At 55.3% G+C, this 16,689-nt stretch overlaps 1 protein-coding gene across 1 annotated transcript in view; it reads left to right on the top strand.

Annotated features, from left to right (window-relative positions):
* Window position 1: 1 nt before the first annotated feature.
* LOC103607380 (adenylate cyclase type 1-like) overlaps window positions 2-16,689 on the top strand; it is a gene marked incomplete at both ends in the record, with an annotated part of 32,245 nt that continues 15,557 nt past the window's right edge. Inside the window, one exon of the mRNA XM_008591889.1 lies at window positions 2-175. Within this exon, the coding sequence (XP_008590111.1) occupies window positions 2-175 (174 nt within the window). The remainder of the gene's footprint in view (window positions 176-16,689) is intronic.

Raw genomic sequence — 16,689 nt, 5'->3', positions numbered from 1 at the left:
CCCGGCTGCCGCCGAACAGGGGGTTTGGCAGCTCCTTTTGGTCACCTTCGTGTCCTACGCCCTGCTGCCCGTGCGCAGCCTGCTGGCCATCGGCTTTGGGCTCGTGGTGGCTGCCTCTCACTTGCTGGTCACAGCCACCTTGGTCCCCGCCAAGCGCCCACGTCTCTGGAGGACGGTAAGTCCCGCCGCGCGTCCCCCATCTAGTCTTGGACACACCTGCCCGGGCGGGACTGGGAGCGAGCGGAGCCGGCGCGCGTCTTCCTATCGGGCGGGTGGGGAAACTGAAGTCCGAAATGGGGAGGTGTTCAAGGTCACTCAGAGAGTTGGGATGCAGTCGGGGCTGGCACCCTCGGCCCGGGCTCTCTTCCGACTGACAGTCCACAAACCGCCCATGGGCGTGGAGTGTGGAGACGGGAAATAGGTTTGGAGAGGGAAAGGATTGGCTCAAGGTCAGGCAGCTGGAGGGGCCGGAGCAGGGGTCCGCCGCTCGTTCCTTGCACCCATCCCTGCAGAGGGACTAATAGCGGTCGTGGAGAGCCGGCTGCAGGCCGGGCGCCTTGGCTGTCCCTGCGCACAGCCCGAGGCTCCTTTTCAGCTGCCGGGAACACGTGCGGGGTTTGCCCTGCAGATCCAAGGGGAGTATGTGGGAGTGAGAAAGGACCTTGGCCCCATCAGTCTCTCCCCCACGCCCCCGTTCCCCCTCCCCCCTTGTGGACCCGCCTCCTCCTCCAGCCCAGAAGGAGCAGGGTTTGCCAAGGTCACTTGCATCTAGTCCCTGCTGCTCCTGCTTCACGGTCGCCCCGACCCTGGCTCTGCAGTACCAGAACTTTGTCACTGTCCTCATCATGGGGTGGGAGATGGTTGAAAGGATGAAAATGTGGTGCTCCTCCCACGGGCTCCTCCTGAGCCTTGGAGGTGGAAGTGGACCAGGCGTCTTTGTCTCCAGGGGCTTTGGGAGCTCCCCTCCAGCCAGTCCAACCGGGAGCTTGAAAGGCCCGTAGGGATGGTTTTGATTCTGCCTCTCGATGCAGTTTAGCAGGAGGGTGGTGTAAATGGGATGGGCTGGGGGAGCCCATCTAAGGATAGGAGGCAGCGGTGAGAGCAAACGGGGAGAGACAAGGGGTCAGAGGGGAAGTCAGAGATTAGGGAGGAATAAAGGGGTGGGGGATGATGGGGAGTCAGACCACCTAGCCTGGGGAACCAACCAGCCTCACCTGAGGACCTAGGGAGGTTTCCCTAGACTGTGATGCCAGGAGCATCACATCCAGGCACAGGGACAGACACATGACTAGACTTGTGTTTTAGGGCCAGAGAGAGACCAGCATATTCTCAAACCCAGGAGCAAGGATGCGGGGGGGGGGGGGGGGGGGGGGGGGGGGGGGGGGGGAGAAGGAGGGAGGACATGGAGGAGCCAAACTTGCAAAGAGGGGTTTGTAGGTGGGGAAAAGAGAGGAGAGAGAAAGAGAAGGAGGGGTGGAGGCCAGAGACAGAGGAGAGGCAGGGATTAAGACACAGAAAGGGGGCTAGAGCCAGAGGACCGTTTGGCCTGGGGAGGGGAGGGAGGCCAGGGTTTTCCAGCAGGCTTTCTCCATTGCCTCCCATGGGCAGCATGTGGCCTTGCCTGACCATCCTCTGGGGGCACTCCTGTACCTCCCCCACCCCCCGAGTGTGTGTGTTTAGCTGGGGCCTCATGCTGGCCCCCACAGCCAGACCTGGTGGCAAGGCCACTTCCCCATTCTGACCAGATGCCAGGACAGCTAGAGAGCAGGAGGGAGGCCTGAGCTCAGTCTCCTGGCAGGCCCAGGGATCCCGGCCACACTGTGTTCTCCTTATGTACACCAGGGAGTCACCTGGTGCAAGGAACGGCTTGTTAATCATCTTTTCATTTCTGAATAAAGCATTTTCCTATATATCATCCAGTCATTCCATTTAGAAAAACAAAGAATAAAAAAGAGACAGAGGGGCGAGTTTGTAAAGGTGCCTCTGGACTCAGAGAGCTCTGCCCTCCCGTTGGGGAGGTGGTGAACCCCTGGACCCTGTTACTCTAGTGGGGTAAGGAAGCCCATCCTGGGATCAGGTATTCTTAGGGAGTAGACATCTGGGTTTCCCTGCTACTAGTTGTGACTCCCTGGGCAATGCAAACCCCTCTCTCACTTATCCTCAGTTTCTTCACTTATATAAAGGGCATAAAAGCCCCCTGCAGGGCTGTAGTGAAGGCATAATGTTCATACTGGAAAAGCACATATTGGAAATTTTCTGTCACTTGTATATCATTTTGGCCACTTAAGAATGCTGGTGTTCGAGCCGGCCCGGTGGCGCACTCAGTAGTGCGGCGCTTGGGAGCGTGGTGGCGCTCCCGCCGAGGGTTTGGATCCCATGTAGAGACCGGTCCACTCACTGGTTGAGCGCGGTGCGGGCGCGACACCGAGGGTTGCGATCCCGTTACCGGTCACGAAAAAAGACAAAAAGGAAAAAAAAAAGAAAAAAGAATGCTGGTATTCAAGTCCATGTGTTGGTACAGGTGGTAGTGATATCGACTAATAGATGAGGATCAATGCACAGAAACATATAGTGGTGGGGGCAGGGGAGGATTCTGTCTTCCCATTAGAAAATTCCAAGAGCTTGTGAAATCTGTCCTTAATGAACTCTGCAACTTGGTAGTTGAGGTAAGTGGAGAAGATGCGTGCACGTTTACAAAGCGTTAGTGTTTCTGCCGTCTACCTCCCATTCAGACCCTGGTTACTCTGCAGTGCAGTCACTGCTCAGTACTGGACAGGCAGCAGCCATGCTGGACATGGGGTGGATGACCCAAAGAGGCTGAAAGATGGACTGAATGAACGAGGGAATCTATGCGCGACACTTGCCCTCGCTACACACATAGTGGAATGCTGCCTAAAGGTTTGAGGTCCCCAGGGTGGACTCCTGGTGCTGAGCCTGATGAAAACACCAGGGGCAAGAAGGCTCCAGAGTCAGGTTAACTTCCTGGAGCTCCTCCCCTCGGATCCCGCCCCTTCTCTGAGACCTAAATGCCTCTTGTCAAGGACAGCCCCGAGGAGACCTGGAGAAAGTCTGCGCTTTGGACTGAGGCCTGAGTTCTAGTCTCTGCTCCAAGCCATGGAGCAAGTCCCTGTGTTCTCTTTGCAGAGCCTCTGCCCCTCTGCAGGGAGTCTCTTGGGGTCTCCTGCAGCATTCTTGTGCCATTTTTACTGCACCAGGTTCTGGGGATGCAGTTTGTGTGTTTCGGGGCATCCGGTTTCTCTGTAGAACCCAGGCTAGCCAGGACTCGGGGAGGTGGAGGAGAGAACTCGGGAAGTGCATGACTGTGCACACAGCTGGGAATCAGTAGCTAGTGCTCAGCTCCTCCCACAGAAGATGTGCTTGGTATCCTCCAAGCAGGGAGGTCTTCATGGGAAACAGCCTTGTTCCCACCTGGCCCAGCACTGAGGGATCCCCATAAATATGTGCTAAACATTGGTCAGAACTGAGTTTCTTCCCTCTCCCAGGCCTTTGCTTTCTGGCCACTGATTGTACCTAAATGTAATACAATTCGATGTTATTTAGCTGAGCAACCGTCAGAACTGAAAGCATCCTGTTCAATAGCATCCACAGCCTGCTCAGAGTCAGTAGTGGGGGAGGCTGGCCAGTGGGGGCTGGAGAGTGTGGAGGTGGGGTGGGGATGAGTGCAGCATCATGGGGGAACATAGGACATGGGGTTGGGGAAGAGGGGAAAAGGGGAGATGCCAGATGTCTGGGCTGGGCCCCCTGATGATGCTACTCACCTACTTAGAGCCTCAGAGAGAGCAGCTTGGGGAGGAGGAGATAAGCTCTCTGATGTCTGATGTTGACATGCTCGGGGACACGGGGGTGGAGGGAGGTGGGGAGAAGGAGGAGTTGGTGGGGAAGTAAAGGCAGGAGTGTTCATGGGCAGGTCGTCGCCCTGGAGTGCTTGTGGAGGATGAGGGCAATCTCAGGAGAAGGCTGAGCTGGGTGGGGCTCAGCTGCTGGCCCTGCCCCGCTCATGTGCTGGGGTTGAAGGAGGGTGGCCTCGTGCAGCAGGGAGGCCAGAGCTCCTCCAGGTCAGAGCTTCCTCCTCACGCTACCTTGCTCTGCACAGCCCCCTAATGCCTGGTTTCGACCAGCCTGAGTCAGGACTCTGCATTCTTATTTTATATTTTTGAATTAGCAGGAATCCATTGTAGTGTGCAGAACATGTGTTTTCATTTCGGTGGTCTATCAATGAAAATTTAATGTATTTTAGTTTCCAACGAGTTCTTAATCATATGCTGGATAACATCACGATTATCGCGGACAAACAGGAGTCAGCTGAAATTCCCAGTGCAGCTCCAGTTCTGTCTGAGCTCTTGTGCAGAGCCGTGCGTTGCTCAGAGGTGAAGCGACGCAACCGCGGCGTGCAGAAGCGCAGTGCGCGGCCCGGCTTCACTCGCCTGTTCGTAGCTAAACCCAGGGCCCCTGTGTGTGCTCGGCTGCGCCCCGCCCCTCTGCGCGCCCGGTGCCCACTGCAGGACAGGCCACGTCCTCGCAGTTGGAGGCCTGTTTCACTGGGGGAGTGGGTCTCCACGCCCGCAGGCCCCTCCGCCTGCTGGGTCCTCCTCCCCATCTGGCCCCTGTCCTAGCTGGACCCCACCTCCTCTTGCTAGCCCCTCCTCTCCCGCTGGCCCCTCCCCCGCTGCCCCCTCCTCTTCTTCCACTGGCCCGTCCTCCAGCCGCCCCCCTCCCTATTGTCCCCTCCTCTCCTTCTGGCCCCCAGCGGGTCCTGTCACCATGTGGGTGCTCACCTGCTTGTACACCTGTCTGCCTTGGCTGAGAGAGGGCGACCTGGTCAGGGCTGGGTCTGGGAGCGTGACAGGTGGGTGCTTGTTCTGGCGCAGGGACTGGGCTGTGAGAAGGCAGGGCGTGGACTCCCTGTCCTCAGCTGTAGGTGAGGAGTGACGCCCCAGAGGTAATCTTGACCTGGGCTGGACCTTCTTCCCCCAGGCCTGTCTGTGGCTGCTGGGGGGGCCCTGTGCTCCCATGCTCCCCGCCTCGGGCTGAGGTCTGGCCGCTGCAGTTACCTCTCCAGCCTCCGGACTCCCTCCAGCTCCAGGTGGTCTAGGGCCTCCTCTTGGCCCCCAGGCCAGTGTGCAGGTGGTATCCTGCAGGGGATACCGATTTCCCTGGAACCCCCTCCCCCAGCTTCTCCAGTTTCCCCAGCTTCTCTCCTAGGGGTGGGTGTCCCCTGGTTCCCTCCTACACCTCTGGTGGTCACTTCCCTCACATCTCCTGTCTCATCTTCCCTCAAGGGCTGTCCACTCTAACTTTAAAAAGCCACTGGGACCTCCCGTGTCCGGGCAGTTGGAATGAGGGTGAGGGAGAATCATCCTGGGCATGGGGGCGTCAGGGCGGGTGCTCCCAGTGCTTTGCCTCCAAGGTGGTCCTCTGAGCCCATGGGCTTTTCTCTGCACCCCAGGACGTGCAAAGGAGGAGTCCCACTGCAGAAGTGTCCCTGGCTGTGTGTGTGCTGGAGCCTAGTCCTACTGATAGTAGTGGGTTGGGGGGCCAGGGGCAGCTCCTTCGAGGGCCTGGAAACAAGCTGGGAGCAGATGTGGCTGTGAAGGAAGGGTCTGCAGCTGCCGGGGCTGTGTGTGCTTCTGTGTGTCGGGTGCAGTCCATGGGGGAGACCCTGGTCAACAGCTGTGTCTGCAGTCTGTGCCAGGCAGGGCATTCATGTGACCTTTGAAGCTGTGTGTGGGAGAAAAATCATTTAGAAGGGCTTGAGGTGGCTTCCCTGAGGGTGGGTTGCTTAGCTGAGATCCTGGGAGACCAGGTACAGGGACTAGTGGAGTGGTGGGGAGAGTCCGCAAGGGCCTGGGAGGGGAGAGGCCACACTGAGGACTTGCTCTTTCTTGAGAACAGCAGGGAGCGTGGCCACACGGAGGCTGGAGTGGGCCTGAGGGGGTGTGAGGAGACCAGAGAGACCACCCTGGGTGGGGCCTTCCCCTCGGCAGGCTACTGTGGGAGGTGTGTGCTCACCACCGTCCCTGCCCACTGCCGTCAGAGCTGTTAACTTGCCCTTTCCTGGGGCTCGTGGTGGGTGGTTTTTGGACCCACCTGTCACATCTCTGAGGTCTAGTGGGCCAGTGCTCAGCTCGGAGTTGACAAGTTCCTGCAGGGATGGAGCGGGTGGCTTGGATGCTGAGCCCAGGAATGTCCTCAGACCATTGTCCGACTCACGTGGGAGCCAGTGGGCTTGTGAGGTGGGTGGACCTCTCAGCATCTCAGGGGCTCTGGTGTAGCTGTGTGACCCTGGGAATGGGATGGTCCCCTGTGCCTCAGTTTCCCCACTATCAGTGGGGGCAGTAGGAGAGATGGGTCCTTCAGGTACTGTCCATGGGTCATGCCTGGGAGGCGTTCCCCGTCCTCCTGCCCTGTTCTGGCCTCAGGGAAGGGGAAGCTGCCTCTTACTGTCACCAGCTGTCTGTCACCGGTGACCTACTAGTTTGTCTCTGACTCTGTGAACCTGGAAAGTCCAAGTGAGGTGCTGGTCTTGATCAAACTTGGTGGAGACCCCCGGGACGTGGGTGGCAGGCATTCAGTTCAGCCCAAGTGTTGTCTGCCTCCTGTCATGGTGGGAGCCCTGCAGAACAGCCCAGCCAGAGGGGGCCCATGTCTATGTAGAGGCTGGTGTCCCTGTGGCCAGGGGCTTTGTGTGTCCACCACACCAGGCTGGCCCCTTTGCAGCCAGGTGTTTGAGTCCCAAGCAGCATTGGGGCTGCGGTGGCAGGGGCTCATGTTTGGGCCAGAAGAGCAGCATGGCCACCAGCCTGGCTCTGGGACCACCGTGGGGGGACCCTGTGACCACAGCCACAAGCTCCTCCCTTTACCCCAAGGGGCTGAGCCAGCCAATGAGAAGAGACCTCCAGGCATATTTGAGAATGAGTCAAACTCACTCCTCCTCTCTTCACACTCTCACACACGTGTGTACATGTGCTCACACATGAACACACACTCGTCCGTACCTGCATGCACCCACCCGCACAAGCACTCCCAAAGGCATACTCTCACAATCATTCCCACACTTACACACACCCATGAACACACCCATATTCACAAACTAATGGACACTCATACTCGTTCACACTCACATGCACACACCCACACAACACTCCCACGTGCACTCTCACACTCATTTCACATGTACACACTAACTCACACGCACCCACACATGCACTGCACACACACACATAGACTTACACTCAGGAACTACCACACACTCACACATAAGCACGCACACTCATAAACTAGAGCATACTTGCATTACACACCCATGCAAACACCCATATGTACACGCAAACTCAAACTCACCACAGTTCTCCTAGTTTGTACCTCTTTTTTGGGTAGACGCTGTCGTTGTCCCTGAAGGAGATGTGCCCAGGGAAGAGCAGTCTGTGCGCTGCGTCTTGGCGGGGCTGTGGCCGAGACCCGGGCTGAGGCTCAGCTCCTGCTCCTCCAGCTCCGTGACCTTGGGTGACCTCAGAGTCTGGCCTGTGGATTGAGATCAGGCTGCAGGCCTCGCCTGGATCAGGGAGGTGGGGTGAGGGCTGGCGGGAGGGTGGGCACATCCACGTGGGACTTGGGAGAGGTGGGGACAGTGACCAGGGATGGGACGCCAGAGCGCTTGGGGGAGGGGAGTAGGGCCACCCACCACTCAGCTGTGTCTTTCTCCAGTGCAGGCCAGGTAGGCTCGTGCCCTGCATCCCCCGACAAGTGGGGCAGGTGCCGGTGCAGTCTCCCCCACCATCCCTGGCAGCTCTGTGCATATACCCCCATTGGTCCCCCTCACTGCCCCATCTCACCTGCCCTCTTCCTTCCCCAGGCTTCTTCCTCTGTCCCCTTTAATACCTCGGCTCCCTGTGCTCTTCTCAGGCTGGTGGGCCCCTTTCTCAGAGAGACATGGGGGGTCCTATGTGTTATTATGCTAAAGGGGCCCACCTGCCCTCCTCCCTAAATATTTCCTTCCGCCATGCAGGCAGGGCTGGGGGTGTGGGAGGAATCCCTGGGGCCAGGGCAAGGAGAGTGGGAGCCCACCCAGCTGCCCAGCTCTGGCTTTGTGCTGAAGGCAGCATAGATTCTGGAATGATCTGTCTCCCTGGATTAGAGGGAAGGCGGGACCTGCTTTGATCTCCAAGATCCGTGTGTGCTCTGCCTTCAGTCAGGGCTGGGAAAAAAGCATGAGCTGCGGATAGAAGAGATGCCTGCTTCCCAGGGCTTGGGCGTGACTGCACAGGGCCCGGATGCAGCTCTTGGGTGGTGCCTCTGTGTGTGCATATGCATACACGTGTGATCATGCATGTGTATAAGTGCGTGCACACACATGCTTGTGGATGTGTGCAACCGTGTGAACACAGTGTGTGTATGTGTGAGTGTGTGCATATTCATGTGTTTATGCACACCCATGCCCGCTTGTGCTCGTGTATGTTTACATGTCCATTGTGTGCATGTGTGTCCATGCATGTATGCTTGTGTGTGTGTACATGTGCAAGAGTGGTGGTGACATTCAGAGGGAGGACTCTGGGAGCAGGTGGACTGGTCGCTGCCTGGGCATGATGCGGTCCCCAGAGGTGGTGGGAGCTTCCCCACTCCAGCCTCTGAGCCCTGCAGATGAAGTTTATGTTGGTAGCACATTCCAAATCTGAATGCAACTTTCTGTTTTGATTCTAAAAATACGGAGCAGCCCTTTTATCAGAGTACAGTGTTTCCTTTTCCGAAGTAGACTCCAGTGGCCTTGATTGAGAAAGCACAGATTCACAGCGCTCGGCTAGCCTGGCTCCCTGGTGCTCGGCCACTTGAGTGCCCTTTTCTTAGCGACATGGTTCTCTGATTGCTGTCATGCAGTGTGCTGCGTGTGGCTCATACCTGTGGCTCTGGTGTCGCCTGGTTCCTGGGAGCACTGATGCTTCCGATGGATGAGATGTTGTTGCTCCACATGCCCAAACATGGGGATGTTGGACATGCAACCTGGACGAGGAGGATGTCCATCTCCCAGCAGCGCCATGCCTGGGACAAAATACCCGACTGCCTCCTGCTGTCTGACGCTGACTGTGGTCCTCAGCCTGGACCTCACCCACCAGTGCTGACAGCTCACTTGTCCTCTTGTCCCTGCACATGGTCTTTCTGGCACCCTTCCGTGGCCACTGGGCCCCATGCTGTCTCAATAAACTTGTATAATACTGTATTCTTTGGAGTGTGCCTCCCCCTCCCCACCCACCTGCTTGTGAGACACCCGCAGCCTGCTGGGCTGCACCGCGGGAGGGCTCCTCTCACAGCCGGTAGAGGCACCTGCAGCTTTTCTCAGCTCCATTGTCCAATTCCTGGGAGCAACGTTATTGAACGTGACTCTGAGAGTGAGAGAGTGTCTACTTGGAAGGGTGGTGGAAAGTTCTGGAGGCTCTGGGCAGATTCTGGCATGGGCCAGGGGTGGGGACAGGCTTCTGGGGAACATTCTGCTCCTGAGGGAAAAATGTGGCAGTGAGCATTCCGGTGGTCACTGTGCATGGGCACTATGTGCCTGCCAGTGCAGTGAGCCTGTGCTGGAGAGACGCTCAGTGGCCATGTATGTGGAATTGTTAGTGCGTTTCGCTTGGTGCCTTTGCCTACATTTTCCTTACAAGAGAAATATCCTCTTGTTAGAGAACGTGCTGCTTCCTGAGTCAACGGTGGCTTCAAAAAGGGCGAAACACTTGTTCGTTGAACTTCTTTTCCGTGACAGCTGTTCTCTCAAATGCTACGTGCCCTGCTGTGTGAATGATTAACCAAATGAGCACATTTTAGGAATCATTGGTTTAGCCTAAAGGTTTCGAAATATCTCTGATGTTTAATTTACACTGAGATCTGCAGACGTCACAAATTTTTCCTGAGCCCTGACTGTGTCCTGGGTACTGGACAAGAGGAGACCCCATGGGGTGTGCACATCTTTCACACCTAGCACCTTGGTTTCAGTTAGTTCAAAGATCAGAAATGGGCAGTGCCCCAAGAGCTTAGCCAATGATGTGGCCTCTTTGTGGCTCACGTTGGAGTCCAGGTGTCTACAGGTAATGGAGGTGCAGAGACCTTGCAGGTACCATGGATGGGATGGGCTAGCTGAAGCCGGGGCTGCTCTGAGGACCTGGAGGATGCCCAAGCCAAGTCCCCCTCTCAGGGAGCTTCAGAGGGTCATTGTGTCATTCATTGACCCCGGGGTGCTTGGCTGCCTGGGGGCTGACATCTGTCTTCCTGACTTCTCTGTCCTTGGTTCCTCACTTTCTTGCTGGTGTCCATGTGTCAGCCTCTGTGGGTGCCTTTCCTCTTTCCCTCCTATTCCGAAAACACGGGTGTGCTTGGTCTGGGAGGAGGGGCGCACAGAGCTGCCGTGTGGGGTCCTGATACCCTTGGAGCTGAGTGGCTGGGAGTCCCCAGGAGAATCGTTCCTAGGTCTCGTGACCAGAGCGTCACACATGAGAAACCTGAGGACAGGAGCTCAGAGAGAGCCTTTCGGGTTCTTTTTTTACTTTTTAAACTTGTTTTTATTTTATTTTTATTATGGAAAATTCGAGCCTTTCGGGTTCTTTTTTTACTTTTTAAACTTGTTTTTATTTTATTTTTATTATGGAAAATTCGAGCCTTTCGGGTTCTTTTTTTACTTTTTAAACTTGTTTTTATTTTATTTTTATTATGGAAAATTCGAGCATGCACAAAGTAGAGAGCCTGGCACAGTGATTCCTTGAGTACCCAGCACCAGCTCTAGCAATTATCAGCATTCTCCCATTCCTCTTTCAAATGATGCTAATTCTACAACACTTGTATTAATTCAGAAACAGAGAGCTAACAAGCAATTACGTTAATTTAGGAACACATTTGTGTGCAATGTTGAAAAAGCAGCCTCAGTTTAAAGAGAATGACATTATATTCACCACCCAGCCACCAGCGAAGACCCGCAGGCTGGACTCGGTGGTGTCTGACTGCATGCTGGGTTGGGGAGGATGGCAGAGGGGCCGAGCCCACGGACCAGACACTCCAGAAGCTGTTGTGCAGCCGCCGGCAGCCCCCGGATTTACTGAGGACGTGCCCAGTGCTGTGTGGGGAGCAGTGGTGTGGGGTCAGCTCCTCCCTTGGCCTGTGGCCGAAGTGCCCTAAGTTAATGTGAGAAAGGACCTCTCTGCAGGATCTCATATCATGCCTGCCCGCCATCTTCTCAGCAGCCTGGTTTGGAAGGCAGCCCCTCAGTGGTTCTTTGTCCCCTGGGCTAGTTTGAATGCCTCCAAGGCTCAGTGCCCAGTGCTGCAACAGCCTGGGCAGAGCAGGTTGCAAACAGGAGCAAGTTCAATGGCGAGGTTTGTGTACTGAATAGGGGTGATCTTGGGGTATCACTGAAGGAAGGAACCACCAGCCCAGGCCAGGGAGCAGGAGGCTGCTCAGTGAAAGGAAGGAAAACCCTCCAGGCCGAGGCTGCGGGAGGGGAGCGGTCCTGAGAGTGTGATCTGCCCAGGGCTGTGTGCAGAGCCAGTGCGCTTGTGAGTGTGCATACACACACATACGTGTGCCACACAGGCGTGGGGATGTTGGGACAGGTGAGAGAGGAACCCAGGGCTCTGTAGGTCTCCAGATACAGAGGGAGGTGGGGAGGTGGGCTCTGTCCAGAGAGTGGGGTGACAGGAGTGTCTACTGCTGGGGACTCCTGCTGCACTCAGCCGAGGGCTGTGCCTGGCAGCAGGGATGGAGAGAAGCTGGTGGCACGAGGCTCTCAGGGGCAGGAATTGGTGAAGGCATAGGGGGTAGAGAGGGACAGTCAGGGGACTCACAGTTTCTGGGGAGGAGTGGTAGGTCCCTGGGGGTGTGGGATAATGATGTCAGGATAGAACAGACTGTTTCTCCAAGGACTGTGGGACATCTGGAGGAGTGTGTCAGTCCATGAAGACGAGGGTTGCTCGTTTGGTGACCACGAGGGGTGCTAATTTAGTGATCATGAGGGGTGCTAGTTTGGCGACCACGGCTGGTGCTAGTGCAGTGAGCATCAGTTTCTGATGATTTTTTATGGTTAGACTGGTGTGTTGGGCATTCTGCGGGAGAGCTCGGTGGTGAGGCGCCCTTATCCTGTCCTGTCCAGGGTACATCTGCCCACACACTTGTCATGTTGTAGCTGGTTGTGACCACCTGGCTGAGGTGGCGCTGTCAGGTTTCTTCACTGTAAAGCTTCTCTTTTTTAACTTCCTTTTTCATTTGGTAATTTTTGATAGGAAGTCACTATGCCCAGCCCACACCTGGGAAATCGGAAACTTACCTCCTTTGGGGTGGAGTAGCTATGAATTGTTTGGAGTGCTCCCAGTTTTTGCCTATTTGTCTATTATTCTTTATTCGTTTTTTTCTTTTCTTTTTTTTTTTTTTTTCCTTTTCGTCTTTTTTCGTGACCGGTAACGGGATCGCAACCCTAAGTGTCGCGCCCGCACCGCGCTCGACCAGTGAGCGGACCGGTCTCTATATGGGATCCGAACCTTTGGCAGGAGCACCGCCACGCTCCCAAGTGCCGCACTCTACTTAGTGCGCCACTGGGCCGGCCCCTCATTTTTTTCAATCATTGATTTATATCAGTATGGGCTTGTTGATATTTATTTTATGCCTTGGATTATAATTCGATATGACAGTATTTGTGGCTGAAATTGTTTCAGCCTTGGCCACTGGGAGCTCTTTCAGGTGGCTCCCGTGTCCTTTGACACCCCCATTGTCGTGTGTGTGGGAGTGTGTTTTAGCACTCTCCTTACTTTCTGGCCTTACAAGATGCGCCAGGATCATGGTATATTTTCTCAGTCAGGCCCAAGAATGAGCCATTTCGCCACAGAGCCCTGGTTACTCTTTTTAAGAGTTCTATTAGAGACCAAGATCTGGGCTCTAGGGGTCCTCGTTGCTCCTGGGGTGTGGTTGCTTCTAGCTGCTCCCAGAAGACCGAGCTAGAAAATATGCGCATGTACACATTTCTGTAAATATTTGTGCATGTACCCATCTGTGTCTGTCGGAGCTAACCATGAGTCCATCCTGATGTCTCGTGTTAACTGTTCCCCTGGAGACCGTCCCAGCCTCTTCCCTTGCTCATCTGCCATCCCCTCCCACGGGGGGCTTCTGAAGTGGGTCACAGCAGTTAGAAATGCCCCAGGGCCTCAGATGGGTGCAGCTCGTCATGGCCGTGTTCCCTGGAATGTACCAAGAGCCTGGCCGAGCCCTGGCTCACTGCTCTTCTTGGCTCTGCCCAGCTGGCCAGTCCAGTCTAGTGCTGTGAAAGCTTCTCCAGTGTGTTTCCAGGTGCTGGCTCTGAGCTGGGAGAAGGTTATTTTCAGGGGTTCCAGTGATTTCCTTGTAAGCTCTCTCCTGCAGAGGTCTGGCTTGCAGTGTCTGTCTGGCCTGAGCCGGCCCTGTGTCCCGTGGGGAGAGGACCAAATGCAGTGTCTTAAATCCCTGTTGCTGACCTCCTGCCTCCGACCTCTGTGAGGTGGGAGCTCTGATTCAAGTGTTGGGTCTGTCCTTCACTGGGGCATTTTTCAGGTGGGTCCTCGGGGGCCACTGCAGGAGCATTCCTGAAAAGAACAAGCAGGTGTGTGGCCGTGTGTGTTCTGGGAGATCCTGTTCTTCTCCAGCCCTTGGTGTGTCCATGTGTAGAGTGGGATCAGTGGTGCAGAGATGGAGTGGGGGATGTGGGACACTTCCCGTGCACCCCCCATCCTCCAGACCCTCTCAGCAGAGTGGTTCTGTCGTCTACACACCGAGCTTCCATTCGTCTCTGTGGTGTTGTATTAGTCATTTCTGTTGCTTACAACAGAATACCTGAAACTGGGTAATTTATAAAGAAATGAAATTGATTTCTTACAGTTTTGGAGGCTGGGAAGTCCAAAGTCCAGGGAACTCATCTGGTGAAGGCCTTGCTCTGGTGGGAACTCTCTACAGGGTCCCGTGGTGACTCAGGGTGTCACATGGTGAGAATGGGCTGAGCAAGAGAGAGTTAACTTCCTCACTTGCTCTCCTTACGGAGTTGTCAGAACCACGCCTGTTACTCCAGGAATTGGTAAATCCATTCACGAGGGCACAGTCCTCACAATCTAATCACCTCTTAAAGGCTCCACCTTTCAGATACCATAATCGGATTTCCTACCCTCTTAGCAGTGGGGGTCAAGCTTCAACGAATTTTGGGAAGACATTATATCCACAGCAGGAATCATCAGGAATATCCATGATGTCCTGTCCCTTTATCCCTGTGCCCTGGGGTTGGGGGGCTGCTGCGCATGACCCCTGCTTCAAATCTGTCTTAGTCAACTCAGGCTGTAACAAATGCCACGGCCTGGGTGGCTTCAACAACAGAAACTGCTCTCTGCATTCTGGAGGCTGGAAAGCTGAGATCAAGGTGCGGGCACGGTTGGTTTCCTCTGAAGCCTCTGTCCTTGCTTGTAGATGACGTCTTCTCCCTCTCTGTCCTAATCTCTTTCTTTAAGGATACACTCAAGTTGGATTAGGGCCCACCCTTCTGACCTCGTTTTACCTTAATCACCTCTGTAAAGGCCCTGACTTCAAATACAGTCTCATTCTGAGATCCTGGGGGTTAGGGCTTCCACACATGGATTTTGGGGAACACAATTCAGCTCCTGCCTGAATGGGGCTTCCCAGCCAAGGCTGTGGTTCCTAGGCACTGATGTTGTGGGGGCTCCGTGTGTTGGCAGTGAGAGCCCTTCTTTGGGCTACTCCTTAGGTCTCCATAGTTAGTGCATTTGGTAGGTGCTGCCATTGTTGCCAACCTGCCCATCCATCTGATGGAGAGACTGAGGCACAGAGGGGTGGTGCAGAGGGGGATGTGGGGCAGGTGGGCCCTGTGCTCCTGGGCTCCTTCCCTCTCATAGCCCAGCTCAGTCCTTGGTGGGATGGGAGCTGGGCAGGCTGTCCAGATGGGGAGGCCAGCCGCCTGGGCCCTGCAGAGCCTGCCTGGCTGTGGGCAGCGCCTGCGGCTATGGGCCGCTGTGTGGTTGGGGGTGTGGTGGTGGTATGTGGACGGCCTGTACTGGATGCTTCTGAGGGGGGCAGAACTGGATCCACTGCTCTAGGCATGGCTAGTGGGTGGGGTGGATCCCCTTCTCCCAGGGTCCTGCAGCCTGTGGATCCTACATCTTCGAGAAACTTATAGTGACCTAAGCCCCCTCCTCATCTTTGTGTTGAGCAGGTGCTAAGCCACATTGCCACTGTTTTGTGCTGTGCTGGGCTGCTCATATTTTGGACCCAAATGAATCTCCAGCCATGAGTTTGGAGAGCTCCACGGGGAGGGTCGAGAATCCCAAACCCTGGGGACAACTTCATGGTTGGTGCATTTGCATCAGTAGATGCCATTGCCCAGTGAGGAAGCTCCAGTTCAGGAAGATGTGAGGGCACGTGATCTAGGGGGGCACCTGGGCTTAAAGCAGCTGTGAGGTGGTGGCAGATGCCACCCAGTCTTCCTGAAGCATCCCTTCCCCCAGTGATCCCTTCTTAACAAGTCCCCTTGGTGGAATTTCCCTGAGGGGGACAGCACCCCACCCACAGAGGACTGGGCTGCGGTGCTGCCCATGTGTGGGAGGGCGTTATTTATTTATTTATTTATTTTTTATTGAAACATACTTGATTATACATATCTGTGGGGTACAGAGTTGAGTACCATTATCTGTGTGCAATATGTGATGCTCAAATCAGGGTAATTGGTATATTCACTATTTTACAGTGTAATTGTTTTTCATAGTCCTTTACCAATTCCTCCCTTACCCCGGAGGGTATTTATGACAGTTGGAACCTGCAGGTTTCTGTTCCTAGGGGCAGAGGAAGAAATGCCCAGGTTTAATCAGACATAGACATTCTCCAGTTTTGCAGCTGACCAAGGGACAGGCATTTCTTACAACGTGTATGAAATGCAGCCCTGCTGGGCGGTGGGTGGGCAACCTCTCTCAGTTAGCTGCTGTGTGGGGCCCTGGTGGGATGTACCATGGTCCTGCCTGGCTCCTGGGAGGCCCTCTGTCAGGCCCTGGGCCCTGTGGTCTGCGAGACATAGGGACAGACCAGATGAGGAGACCAGCTAGGGGCAGCGGAGAGGTGACTTCAGGGCAGGACACTTGGTGGACTCAGAGCCTGAGATCTGAGCCTGGTCCTGGGTCCTGTCTGCTATTGTGGTTTCCTGTGAAGCCTCCTGTGGCGTCTTGAGTGGAGTTGGGTCAGGGCCAGGAAATCATAAACAGCATGTTCCTGGGATTCTATTTTAACCAAAGCATGCAGCGACCTTCCTGGTCAGGCCTTCTCAGCAGGCCTGAGCCTCTGAGTCTGGGCCAGAGGTGAGTGTGTGCCCCTTCTTGGCTGCCGGCCCCTGTCACATTTCTGTCCTCAGGTTGGGGGCAGCCGAGGGACCTTGCACAGCTTGGGCCAATGTACGCTGCATTTCCTCACTGGCAGGTGCCCATTCACACCCTGATGGACATCCTGGTTTGGTTGTTTGTTGTCAAATCTTCTTCACTGAGTCTTTCTAGACTGTTCTGTGTGGCCTTTGTGGGAACAGCCATTCTTCACATTCAAGTTTTCTAGGTGCGTTGGTTTCCTGGGGGCTATAACAAAGCTTCACAGCCCAGGCGGCTTAAACCACAGAAATGTACTCTCTCACTGTCCTGA

This window comes from Galeopterus variegatus, unplaced genomic scaffold (genome assembly GCF_000696425.1).
Source record: "Galeopterus variegatus unplaced genomic scaffold, G_variegatus-3.0.2 Scaffold7374, whole genome shotgun sequence".
Classification (NCBI taxonomy): domain Eukaryota; kingdom Metazoa; phylum Chordata; class Mammalia; order Dermoptera; family Cynocephalidae; genus Galeopterus; species Galeopterus variegatus.
The sequence above is the reverse complement of the archived record's forward strand: the minus strand, read 5'-3'. Positions and strand labels throughout refer to the sequence as shown.